We start from the raw sequence: 13,109 nt of genomic DNA, 5'->3' as shown, positions 1-13,109 counted from the left end.
AAAATAGTTTTCACATTCTGATATTCTTTTATTTATTCAACAGCTATGTGTCCAGAGGTTCCATTTTTAAAATTTACAGTTTACCTGAATTCTTTACCTTAACCATCATATGTGCTGATGGTTCAAGACAGCTGTCTTACATCTTTATATAGAGGGAAAAAAGGCATAGCAAATTCTCACCCTTTTAAAAGTAAAAGTAGGTGTTGGATCCTTTATGTTATTACTCAATTTAAACAATGATCCTCCAAAATAAAAAAGAGATCTTGAGGGACTTCAATAATATTTAACTACAGAAGCTATTTTTATTAACCACATGTAGAAAGTAGCATTTCTCCTAGCATTATTTTATAAATATTCCGTTTCTTACCAATATTATTATAATTACTATTAATATTTAAAATAGTGTAATTTATTAGCAATAATAATAATTCTCAAACATGATGAGTACATAAAGGAATTATCAAATTGAGAATCAGTCCAAAACTAGAGAAGAATTTCAACTAAATATGCAAGAAAACCATAATAAGAAATACTAGAAAACAGATTCATATGCTACTTGATATTTGAGATGACTCCCCCAATTTGCAAAAGGAAAAAATGAGAAATATCAAAAGTAAAAAAGCTATGACCTTAACAACTGGAGAGTTGGATGTATACATTAGCTGAACATTTTAAAAGCTGAAGTTCCATCACATTTAAGTGGAAAATCAGAAGGTGGTGCAAATTCACATTGCATCATCAGAAGGTCTTTTAACAGCACAGAAATGGTAAGTCGATTTTACTAAAAAGTAATTTCTTGTGCCTTTTCTATTCCCATCTTTGGTTTATTTTGGTTGGTATGAGAAAAAAAAAAAAGGAAGATTAAAGTGAGGTAAGAGAAAAAAAAGTCGTGGAGCCTTGAACAAGATAGAATTTTGGGAGAAAAAAAGCCATGTCCTTTTACTAATGGAACATCCAAGGTCCAATCAGAAATATAACCAGTTTTAGCTTGTATGAATGGGACCATGGACAGGGGTGACTAATACAAATGAAAGCAACCAAATTAGGTAAGTTCAAAACATTTTTCCACCACTATTGTTTAAAGAACTTTTTTCCCCCAGTGAAGGTATACTAAAGAGTTTTCTTTAGTGGATGATTTTTTAAAGTGTGCATTGCTATGAAAGCTAAGCAATTCTGAAATTTTCATGAAATTGAAGAAGCAAGAGATTTTTAGGTCAAGAATTAATACTTCATTATGAAATTTCACCCTCTTTTGTTTTGGTTTCAGAAAAGATTCCACAGAAAACAAACAGCTAAGGTTGCCCAGAGGGAGAACTAAGGCTCCGTGTTCCAAAGTGGGTAGTGAATCGAAAATCCTGGAAAGTATCATGAAGCTAGAGAAAAGGTATTGATTTAATGAACGCATGTACATGATGATTGACAAGTTAGCATGCAGGTTCACTGCCCAATATTTATGGGAAGGAGTGGGGAGAAGGGGATTCTGGCAGCTTGTGCCTACTATTTCTGTAATGTCCAAAACAACCTTAGCAAAGGAGTGAGCAAGGACTGGGTCTGCATTAGGAAACATTCTCTGGGTTCGTGAGGCTTGCTTTGAACTCTTTTTCACCACTATGTGTCAGCTTGTCTTTGTGTTGGTGGAAGGAAAAGGAAAAAGAAAAACATAAGACTGGCCTTTCGGTTCTAAATCAAAGCTCTATGCTGCTGATTGTTGGTGTGGCTTTTCAAAGGCAAAGCGAGTGGGGGACATTAAAATTCCTTGTTTCTATGGACCAGGAGCTGAGATGCTTTTTAGTTTTTTGGTTTGGGTTTTATTATTATTATTATTATTATTATTATTGTTATTATTATTCTAAGTAGCAAGAAGAGGATTTTTCAATGTATCTTACATTTACCTTAAAATATCCCTAATATTTATTTTTCAATTTGATTGGCACTTTGACAGGAAAAAGCAAGGTGAGAAAACTCTTTAAAAGGGAATCTAAACAGAGTGTGAGGAGGTTTCCCTTGTCACGTGATTTAAGAACCAGAGGGACTATTGCCCCTAACACAGTTTCTTGATAGTGACCCCAAGGTTCAAAGACATTAGATCAGTCGCCCAAGACTCCCACTCAGAAAGTCATGACAGGACCCTCCTTGGATTTTCACTCTGTCCTCTTTATACTGCCCTATGCTGCCTCTAGCGTTAGATCAGGAAACTTTAAGGAATATTGAGGACAGGAGAATAGAAGAAAGCTGGAGAGGGTCAAAGGTACTTAAGTGATTTACCTAAGTCAAGATGCTTGAACCTTTGCCTGGACAAGAAGAGGCAGCCTGCTCGTGCCAGGCAGTGAACGCACAGAGCAATAGCTAGCGCTGAATACCTCTGATGCTCATTTTCAACATTGGAAGATCAGCCTAGGGGAAGAAAGCTAATCGCTTCCCTCTTGCCCTCCACACCTTCTACTGGGATTCAAGTAACTGTCCCTCAAACATCTTTGTGGGCTTGTTCTCTGTAACACACGTCCTCACCTGTGTCTTAGGTGCCTCTTTAAATTCTCCGTCCCCTCACAATTCGCAAATCATTATCCTGGGCATTCGTAAGCTGTAAACTTTGCCACTTTGGCACCTCAGGTGGACAGGAAAGATCTCTAGATTCCTTATTTCAGCGAAAGTCCAGAGGACCGTTCCTGCCACTACCCCAACGCCTTACACCAACCCCCGCCCCCGCCCCCACACATACCCACTATTTATACACGCTAGGAAGACCCTCAGAGATCATTTATGGAGAAGAAGGGGTGCATTTTTGTGGCTGCTGGTGCACAGTTACCAAAAATCCTGGAAAGGCGGGCGCGGGACCGCATCCGTGCCTGTGCCGAGGCGCAGAGCGGGAACAGTCTGCACGTGTCCGCTGCCGCCCGGCCCCGAGACGGCTGGCACGATCGCCAACCGGGAATCGGTTGGTGCCGAGGGTGGGCAAAGGCAACACGACCCGGTGGAGGGCGGCGCGGAGGGTGGCGCTGGCGGCATGAAAGGCGTCTTTGTGCGGGACTTGGGGTGAGGAGGCGGTGAGAATGGCGAGAGCTGAGCCCGGACCTGGAGGCTGGGGCTCGGGGACGCCGCCACCCGCCACTCCTCAGCCGCGCTGGAAAGATCCGGATAGTGCCGGCAGGGGGCGGTGTGGCGCCGGAGGGGGTGAGGTGAGGGCCCCTGTGTTTGGTCTTCTTTGAGACCTGAGGGGAGAGAGAGACGCTTGGAGAAAGCGGGACGGAATTGAGAGATTTGTCTCCCCGCCCCCTCCCCTAGGTGGCGGAGAGATCGCGCTGGCTGGAAGAGTGCAGCCCCTCTCCGGGAGCTCACTCCGCAGTCTAGGAGGAGAGAGAGCGGCCCCCGAGGCGGAGCCTCCCTCCTGCCCCCGGGTATCGCTGCCCCCACCTGGGGGGGGGGGGGGGGGGAGAGGCGGGCGCCGCGCTGCCCTCCCTCTGCGCCCCCGCCGCGTGGCTTGCGGCTTATTTTCCCAGCTGGCAAGCGTCGCGCTGCAGACAAGGGAATGCCTGTGGTGAGTTGTTTATTTTGTCGAAGTTTGCGGTGGGCCAGGGGGACGTGGGGGGCGAGCGGCAGGCAGCAGCCGGGACTATTTTGTTTAGGTCTTGCTCCACCTGTGTGGTATAAATCTGCCAGCCTCAGGGCGGCAGGGGGCCAGAGTGAGAAAACCCCAGGGCTCCAAAAGGCCTCTTTTTGCCACTTGCAGACCCAGAGCTACATTTGATTTTCCACTCCTGGAATCGGCTAGATCCTAGCTTACACTACGCCCCATACCTCTAATCACTGCTTCACGTACCCGCTGCGGACAGGGCTTGCGCTGTAAAGGACGGTCAGCGCCCATGGCCCAGGGACAGCTGGCCGTAGAAGTTCTTCCCGGGTACCCTTCCCCATTTCTTGAGGATAGGAGAGCTGTTTGATAGGAGGGGCGCTCTTCAAACTAGTGGGAACTTGTTTGGGCTACTTATGGCACGAAGTCCGTTCAGGCGTGTCGGGTCTACTAGTACCGCAAACAGATCCAGGTTGGCCAGAGTTTCCCAGACTTGAGGCTGGGGGTCGGTAAGCGCTTGGCTCCCAGGGGAGCCCAGAGGAATCCCCCAGGGCTGATGATGACAGTCACCACCGCGGCTGCGTTTGCCTGGAAGAAAAGCCTAAATACATTAGCGAGCTGGTAAAGCTTTTAAGGCCTTCTCCGGAGTGAGTGGCTGGCTAATGAGAGGTTAATTTTGTTTGGAAGGGAAGGCTGCGCTGGTTTCCTGAGATAAATGGACAGGAAGCGCATTACCTCCGCGCGCTGGCAAGCGGCTACCAAATGCTTTTTGCACCTGCCGCTTTGAGCGGTGCGATCCGCTGCAGAGCCCGCAGGGATCGTGGGGGCCGGTTGTGTACGCTCGGGTGATGAGCCCCACTCAGGCCCCGGGCCCTCTCCTTCCGGGGGCGCAACGCTCACGCCAGGCTCTGGGGTCTTCTCTCACACCCAGGTCCTGCGTGCTCAGGAGCTCAGGGGCCCCCTGATCCCGCCAAGCCCCCTCCAGGAGCGGAAGGGTTAAGAATGATGTAAGTACAATCCACTAGCTGCTTTCTGCTGGGCTGTGGGACTCAGGGCTATTTTCGCCCCAGCTTTGCGTCCACCCTGGACTGGGGAGCAGCGAGGGGGCCTTTAGTCTAGAATGGGTTGAACAAATCGCTACCCTGGTAGCTCCTCTGTCCTAGGTAATCTGTTAAGCAGAGAGACCCTCATGTTAGATTTATGGAAATGGAGATATATTAATGGGAATAGTTAAGACATCATGTATGGGTTCAGGAAAATAAACCTGTAATTCTTATTTAGAACCCATTAATGTTGCTGGCATGTGTTTTAATTCTATCCATTCGCACGTTCATACCATGGGATGTTTTGCTGTGACCCCTAATTGTGCTGTTCTGGTCTCATCTTTTCTTCCTGAAAAAGATGAAGGGAGAAAGACTAGAGATGGCAAGGAATAGGGTGCGTTTGTGAGTTGTGCGAGCTGTCACTTCACGATTTTTTTTCCTGATTAAAATGTAAAACTTTTATAAGTCATTGATTTTACGGGGGGGGGGGGGGGGATAACCAGATTTTTCTTTGTGTAATCTTAAAATTCTCCTAACTTGCAGCATTCGAGCTGGAGGAGTGGATGCGCTATAAGCGACCATTCACCACGCTCTTACTTTCCAAGCCAATTAGGGGGATCTTGCTAACCAGTCCTAATTAACCCTGCGAGTGTGTCAACTGACCTTAAGTCTTGAAAACAGGAACCACCTTGCGGTTTAATTGTGAAAATTAACATTTTACTCTAGCCGGCTGAACACTTATGTGGTAATAAAAAATGAATTGTTAGGCGTATAAATCTTGAGCTTGTCAAATTTTACAACAGATGAGCAATAAAGCACCTTAGAAAAAAAGAAGTTTTCCCTCTAAAGAACAGTTCCATTCCGATGCCGAATTTGTGGTGACTCGAGGACGCCCTCTGTTGATAAGATAGTTTAGAGCAGTGTGTGTCTAAGGAACAGGATATGGAGGTGGGGAAAGTGGAGGCTGGGGGCAGGGTGGAATCATAGCAAGTAATGACAGCGAAAAGACCCCAACTAAACTGAATTTGATCCCTAAATTTTGGTTATGTGTTCTGAAGTATGGTGAATAAATTGCCATGCTTTTTTCATAAGGGTCAAATTAAATCTTGGGTTAAGGAAAAAGAACCATCTTACTGTTAGTAGTCTTTGTTGGCAACATACTTTGCAAAGCTGTTCACATTTGATTACTTTAAAAAAAAAAGATGTTGACCAGTATTTCATTAACTTTAGTTCTTTGATTTATGTAGTAATTGCAAGGGAGTAAAATTTTAGTCCCATAGTATTTACTCCATAATATTATCTAAAAATCGTATCAGATAACTCCTCCTGCAAAAAAAGTCATTTCTCCAGGCCACTCTGAAGCTATTATTAAGCATATTATGGATATACACAAGGCTTGGATTATATCTTGGGCAGTGAAAGGTGTGTTTACCACTTGAGTCATCATAGTATGTAATAAGTAAGTAATGAAAAGTTACAGTAAAAATAGATAGGCATTCTTCTTTAGGGACCTAGTGGTTTGTACAGTTCATAATGTGTCTAATGAGTAAGCCGGAGTGATATAAGGTTTGCCCTCAATTATCCTAGTCCATTGATTAGCACATTGTAACATGTGGAATATTAACGTGTCCGTGGTTGATACGAAATTACCAATTAGAGATTATGAGTAGCGAGCGGGTAGAATTGCAAGCTACAATTTGACTATAAGTGAATTTAAAATGGCAGCCCTGAGCCCTTTGGAGGAAAGGCAAAGGCAAGGGCAGTCGAAGTAACTCCGAGCCTTTGAAGCCATCTTTTAGATTAGATACCACTTCACACCTACTGATACCAGATTGGAACCTATCATCAACCTCACAACATGCTTTCCTGTGTCTCCACTTGCCAACCTCTTTTGTGGCACACAGTTGGGGTTTCTTCCTCATTTTTGGATCCATCCAAGTGGCAAAAGTAGAAACCGATCTGCCATTAAATTAATATACTAAGACCACGAAAATTTGTGGAAAAGCCACCGAGCAACAAGAAATTATAGCATAATTACTCTACACTGCATTAAAAACTCACTATCCTCATTAATCTAATTACACTGTAACAGAACACGTTGAAGTTCGCCCACTCTCAGACTCCTCCCCGCTGCTTTCAGGAAGGGAAATGTCAGAGGAACAATAACGCCAGAGCCTCGAACAGCTGCTAGCGAATTCCACCGGGAGCTGGTGGGTACCTTCCCAGCCCATCCGATCTGTTCCGGACCGCAAGTTACAATCGGATTTCCAACGCGGTGGGGTGATAGTTTTACCAAACGTCCGGAAAGGGCTCGGAACACGGTTCCGCAGAGGCGATTGGCTGCGAAGAGACCTGCCGCCAGGCGCCTGGTAAAAGCGCCCACTTCCTCTCAGGAGCAGGAGCTGGAGCGGGAGTGACAGAGTGGGGGTGACTTAAAACACATACGCACACAACACCTTAAAGGGAAGCCGAACCCAATCACATTAATTAAAAGGGAAGTCAAAGGCCGCTTCCTTTGTAACGCCGGCAAGAGCGAGTAGCCGTTGCCAATTTCTGTAGGACAGGAGGAAACAGTAAATCGCGGAAAGGGGTTAAGGGAATAGAAGAGGAGGGAGCGCGAAGGAGGTTGGGCCCGGGCGCGACGGACAGGACTCTCAACAGGCGGACGCGGAACTCAAATTACAATGAGCAATCTGAGGGTGGGAGCAGGAGCAGGGGCGGGCGCTTTGTCCCCTGCGAGTGGCCAGCTGAGCCCAGTGGACCAGCGCTTGCAGCCAATGGGGTGAGAGGGAGGGGCTAGGTCGGGGGTGGAGACGACGCGGATTGGCGTGCGTGAGGAGGGCGGGGCGGCAGTGCAAGGCTGAGATTGATTGACCGCGGGGTCGCGGCACAGAGATATCCGGGCTGCAGGCGGCTGCTCGCTAGGGCTGGGCGCGCCTCCAGTGGGTCCACGCCCGCTGAACCCACGCTGGCCGGGACCAGGGCGCCCGCGCTTTGGGGGCCGGGCTCGGCACTAAGCTCACCGTCTTTGTGTCTTTTCTCCCGCCCCCTCTGCCCCGCCTGCTGCCGCGATGCCGCTGCGCCCCGTTGCCGCCGCCGCCGCCGCCTCGCTCCGCCCGCGGCGCGCTTTTCGCTGCGGCGGTGGCGGCGGCCCGTATCCGACGCGGGCCTGAAGGAGGAAGAAGAGAAAGCGAGGCACGTCCCCCGGTCCATGCCGCAGCCACGGCCCCGAACCCGCCACGGCGCCCGTGCCGCCGCCCTCGCCGGAGCCCACGAGACCTGCATGGACGGGCATGGGCTTGAGAGCAGCACCTTCCTGCGCCGCCGCCGCCTCCGCCGCTGCCGCCGGGGCTGAGCAGCGCCACCGCCCCCAGCTCTCCCCGCCGCCCCTGGCGTTGCTGCTGCTGCTGCTGCTCAGCCTCGGGCTGCTCCACGCAGGTATGAGGCGCGCGCGCGCGAGGGTAACCAGCTGCAGGTCCAAGTGCTTTGTTCCCAAACACTCCGGCTCCCGAAGGCACACGTTGGGGCAGAAGGGCGGCGTGGCGTGGTGAGACGGTAGAGGCCTCATGGGCTCCAGCCCTGCACCTCTGCCGGGCTCACGGCGCAGCGGCAGGAACGCACCCGCAGGTCGTGCGGCGCGCCCAGGGCGCAGAGGAGAGGCCTCCTCCCCCTCCCTCTCGCGTTTCCCCGCCTTCGGCTCGGACCGTTGATAAATGTTCCCAACAGTCGCTTATCGAAGATTTAGCGGGTGGGGGTGGTGGGGGCTGCGCCCCCGAGACAAACGTTCCGGATGCTTTATTGCTCGCTGCATTGGTGTTTACTGAAAGTCAGGCTGGGATCAGGTTTCCACCGCCGCCGCCCCCTTCGAAGCGAGACAAGGAGCCTTGTGCTGCTTCTCTGGAGTTGGGGGTGGCGACAAGGGGAAGAAATCGCACCAGATGTAAAGATTTTCACCGGAATTTGAAAACCTGGGGGGTTAATCTCGAAGTAACTTAAACGTCTTTAAACAGGGATTTCTTCGTATTTGCCAAAACTGCTTTTAGTTCAGCTTTCAACCTCTGTGGAAAAACTGGTGCTTTGTGGTTAAGCCGCGTGTTTTCGGGTTCCCGGAGGGGTTGACACATCTCCCTGCTTTCTGGAGGTCGGCGCTTCCCCTGTGGAAGCGGAGTGAGTTCTCTGTCCTTAGCCAGGTAGACCTACAGATGAGCCTTCTAGCAGGTGATAGTTATTTTTGTTGTGAAATAAGTTTCACTAATACAGTGTTACGTCGTTTGTATCTCAAGGGAGGGGGTATCTAGGATGCTCTTTATAAATAAGTGCTACGTCTAGGAGTTTGTCTAAAAAATTTCTTTAGTGCCAAATTGAAGCTAAATTCTCTTAATTTGAGAACTAGAGCATTAGATAAGTTTTCCTTTGAGATCTTTTTGTCCTGTATTTTATGACAGCAGTCTCAACGCTGTGATCTGGAGAATCGTGAACTGTAATGCCACCCAACTGTGTGGAGTAGTATTTATTTATTAAGTCATACCAGCCTTTCTAAAAATCTGGGAGGTCTTTTAAGTAATGGGAAAAAAAATGTGGCATTTGAGGAGACTTAATTTACTTTTGGTAACTTTGCATTGTGATGGAACAGCTGCATTTTAACACTCACTTGGGGAAACATAGAGTGTAATAGTAAGTTTTACAATGATTAAGGCTTTAAACGACTGACTTTAGAACCTTAGAAAATAATGTCAATCTGCTTATGGTTCCAAGAAAATTTTCATGATGTGTCAAAAGTTACATTCATAAGTGTTTTGTGTGAAGAATACATGTTCATAATGTCAAAGAGTAGGTTTCTTGAAATGGAAATTGAAGTACTGGATAGGACTGTGTGTCCCTCTTGACTGCTTGGAATATTGTTTCCCTTAGTTGCCAGAGAGTTCTATTACAGAACTGGAATGTGGTCCTTGAAGATTTTTCTGGCCAATAATGAAAGCCCTAAGAAGTTGTTTTAATGTTTTTGAAAATTAAGTTGCCTTATTTCAAAAACTTGGAATGTGAAACTCCTCTCAGTATCTTAATGTGCCCTCACTTAAAGTCACTGTTATATTCTACCTAGAGTTTCTGTGGTGAGTGATATCTCTGGACAACTTGTTGGGGTTGGGTGATTAATTTGGTTATCGAAGAAAGGGCTCCTTTTGAAAGATAGCTTTGAAGCATTTTTCTCTTGATCATACAAGGATTGTTTCTCAGAGAAGGGAGCCTAGCCGAGTGCTCTTTGCAGATGGGCTACCATATGTTTTATGCCTGGATCCATATAATTTGCCACAGCACCCCATATGTCCCTGCATTTTACTTAATTCAGCTTCAGCATATCTTATTTCTTTTATTATAAACTGGTGATTGTGTGGCAAGTTCACACGTGCAGTCCTGGCATCAAGGAAATGGGTCTTGAATGGTGAAGTCTTTGAATCATTAACCAGAGCTCTAGACCCACAAATCCTTTAGCACTTTCATTAACTGGAATGAAAATAGTACCACACCAATCATAGATGACCTGACTCCAAAAATGAAGAGATCTGTAACTGCAGGTTTTGATTTCTGCCCTTAGGAAATGAAAAAAGAACTTTTATACTTTGCTCCCTACCTCCCCCCCATCCCCCACTTTTAGCAAATCTCTACAATTCCTGAATGGAGATCCAATATGGGAGTTACTTGCTTACTCATACACTTCATGGCCTTGTTGGCTACATCCTTGAGATTGTTTCTGCTCTGCATTTTCTTGGCATTTTGACAGGAAGCTTACTTTACCTCCTATAACAGGCAAAGTGTGCACTGTCATTATAAATTCATGAAGCCTGGATATTTCTGGGTGTATGCTGCAAATTAGTCATTATACGGGAGCCTGCAGTGGGGCTGAAACTGCTGACCCAGATGCACTCTCTATTTAGCCCTCCTCTTTCCCATCATCTCTATTTGAAAGGCTGTTAGAAACCTCATCCCAAACAAAAGAACCCAAGGAGTTCTGTTTTATGTGTCATTTCTCAAAAGAATCAGCACCTGCCTGCTATAAAAAAGGGAAGGGGGGGGGCGGGCGGCCTGGGGGAGGAAGGAAAAAGGAGGTGGGAATCTAAATTCTTTTCTGAACAGTTGCATTTGCATTTCATGCTCTTACTTCGGAATATTTTATGACTATTTGAAATAATTATAAGTAAATGTATGCTCGGATAGATTTTATAGACCATAAAAAGAACAAATAGGCACTGGAAGTTTAGCGGAAAGTTCTTGTGCTGTCATTTACATTGTAGTCCAGGAGCTCTTCATTATTGAGTGATCTTGGTCCAGCTTTCATTTCCTTGCTTTCTGCTTGCTATGACTCTGATTTAAAAAGAAAAACATAATTGATACAGTAGTTGCTTAAGTCTTTAAGCCATCAGCTACTGTTGTGTGAGACTCAGGAATGTGGAGGAGATGTGATATGAGGAAGGAAAACGGGATTTGAGGAAAGGCATTGCGCCCTGGGCTTTGCTCTACCCATTTGTGATCCAGCCAGGACAAGGCCTGTAGTTTCCCTTTGTCCTGAATTTCCTAACTGTAAAATGGCTTTAATGCTTTTGGGGTTGATTGGGTTTTTTTGAGTAAAAACGGTTGAAAATGACTTGACTTGATCTACTTTGGAGAGAGGAAATGTATAAATACAGGAGCTGCTTTTTATCAACTCTGGAATGAGTAAACATGAAATATGCCAAACACATGAAGGTGTGCTTGTGATTTTTTTTTTTTTTTTGAGTGTGATTTAGTGATAGCTGTTAAGTCCATACCTCCAAAGTGTTAAAATACTGGGTTTTTTTGTTTTTTGTTTTTTTTTAATTCAGGTTAAAGTAAATGCCCTATCTAGACTACATTTTTCTCTTCTTGGTCTTTGAAATTTAACAACGGTGGGGAGGTGGCTTGAGAGGTTGTCATCTTGCAGTCTTTTCTGCTGAATTCAAGCTAGAAACAGGTTACAGGCTGTTTCATTCAGGCTTAAAAGTACTTTAATACTGAAAAGATTAAAGTATCTTTCTGGAATGTCACTAGGGTTAGTTTTAAGTCTTCATCAGATGAAGTCCTAAATCTTGATAGTATCCTGAAGTTTGTGTCCACATCTTAAAATAATTATATACTTAATGATACTCTTTCCCCCCACACACACACATCTAGAATAGGAATTGTAAAATATTTTATGCCTGTAAAAGATCATGAAGTTCTTTTTAGAACAGTCTCCTCATTTCTCAGCTGAAGTACCTAAGACTTGAAAGGATTGAAACTTCCTCCAGTGCAACGACCTAAAAAGAATGTGGAAGTAACACAAAATATGTCTTAGTTAGTTTCTATAAAACTTGAGGTGGATGATTAAGAAAAGTACTTTCCTTTTCAGTAATTCTAGAGCTCCCACTTTAAGGACCAGAATATTAAACTGTTTGGCACATACAACTGACCTAGTATTGGCAATTCTTACATATTTTTATGCTTTGAGAGGTTTTTATTTTTTTATATGAGAAGCTAGTGGCAAAACATCATTTGAAAACTGTGAAATAGTAGGGCAGTAGTAGGTGGTTTTTCATTACTTCATTTTAACTTTGCTTAAATCATTAGGTATATTGGAACTGTCGACCTAAGGAAAAAAGTCATTTATATATGTTCTAAGAATTCTGTGTGCTATGTTTCCTTGGTTCTGATAAAACACAGTTGGTGCAGTCATCTGCCTGTGCAGCATGATTTCAGTGTGGTGTCCTTTTTGATTCAGTGTACCCTTCCTGATGAGCTGCTTGGGATCTGGGATCCAGTGGTGACGGGTGTTAAGGGAGAAGTAAATCTGCAGCTTGGTTAAACGATCAACTTTATTTATTTATTTATTTTAACATTTATTCATTTTTGAGAGACAGAGACAGCACAAGTGGGGGAGGAGCAGAGAAGAAAGGGAGACACAGAATCCAAAGCAGGCTCCAGGCTCTGAGCTGTCAGCACAGAACCCGATGCAGGGCTCAAACTCAGGGGCTAGAACTCCCTGACCGTGAGATCATGACCTGAGCCAAAGTCGAATGCTCAACTGACTGAGTCACTCTGGTGCCCCTTGACTTTATTTTTTTAAGAGAACATTTACACTTTGTAGCATCCAGGAGATTGTAGGTTTATATACAGTTTGTCAATAAACATCCTTAAGGAAATGCAGAATAACTTAGTACCTGGATTTTCTCTTGATATTCTTACCCTGTAGCTGTACTAGAATCAAGTAAAGGTGTTTTAACTAATGCTATAAATTTAGGGATCCCTACCTAAGGTGTGGAACCTTAATCATGGTTTTGTGCTTTCCAAAGCGAATGAGTTATACACTTAGCAAAGTCAAAACAAAGTTCACATCTTTAACTTGGCCTTAGAGCAGAGGAATCTTTCTCAAAATCTATAAACAATAGCAAAGTGATCAAATACTCCGTTTAACTTTAACATGAGAATACTGGGCTCAGACTCCTGTT

General features: G+C 45.4%; 1 protein-coding gene across 3 annotated transcripts in view; it reads left to right on the top strand.

Annotated features, from left to right (window-relative positions):
* Positions 1–3,243: 3,243 nt before the first annotated feature.
* RGMB (repulsive guidance molecule BMP co-receptor b) overlaps positions 3,244–13,109 on the top strand; it is a 29,086-nt gene continuing 19,220 nt past the window's right edge. The window contains exons 1-4 of one of the 3 annotated variants that reach the window (XM_086692295.1): positions 3,423–3,535; positions 4,500–4,575; positions 6,752–6,821; positions 7,787–8,049. In XM_086692295.1, coding sequence (XP_086548421.1) covers positions 7,905–8,049 — 145 coding nt within the window. In that variant the 5' untranslated portion in view covers positions 3,423–3,535; positions 4,500–4,575; positions 6,752–6,821; positions 7,787–7,904. Of the gene's footprint in view, positions 3,536–4,499; positions 4,576–6,751; positions 6,822–7,786; positions 8,050–13,109 lie in introns of all 3 variants that reach the window. The other 2 variants (XM_086692238.1, XM_086692364.1) reach the window with 2 other exon arrangements.

This window comes from Puma concolor, chromosome A1, assembly GCF_028749965.1.
Source record: "Puma concolor isolate L17-30 chromosome A1, mPumCon1.1.hap2, whole genome shotgun sequence".
NCBI lineage: Eukaryota > Metazoa > Chordata > Mammalia > Carnivora > Felidae > Puma > Puma concolor.
This window is presented reverse-complemented; position numbering and strand designations above follow the sequence as displayed.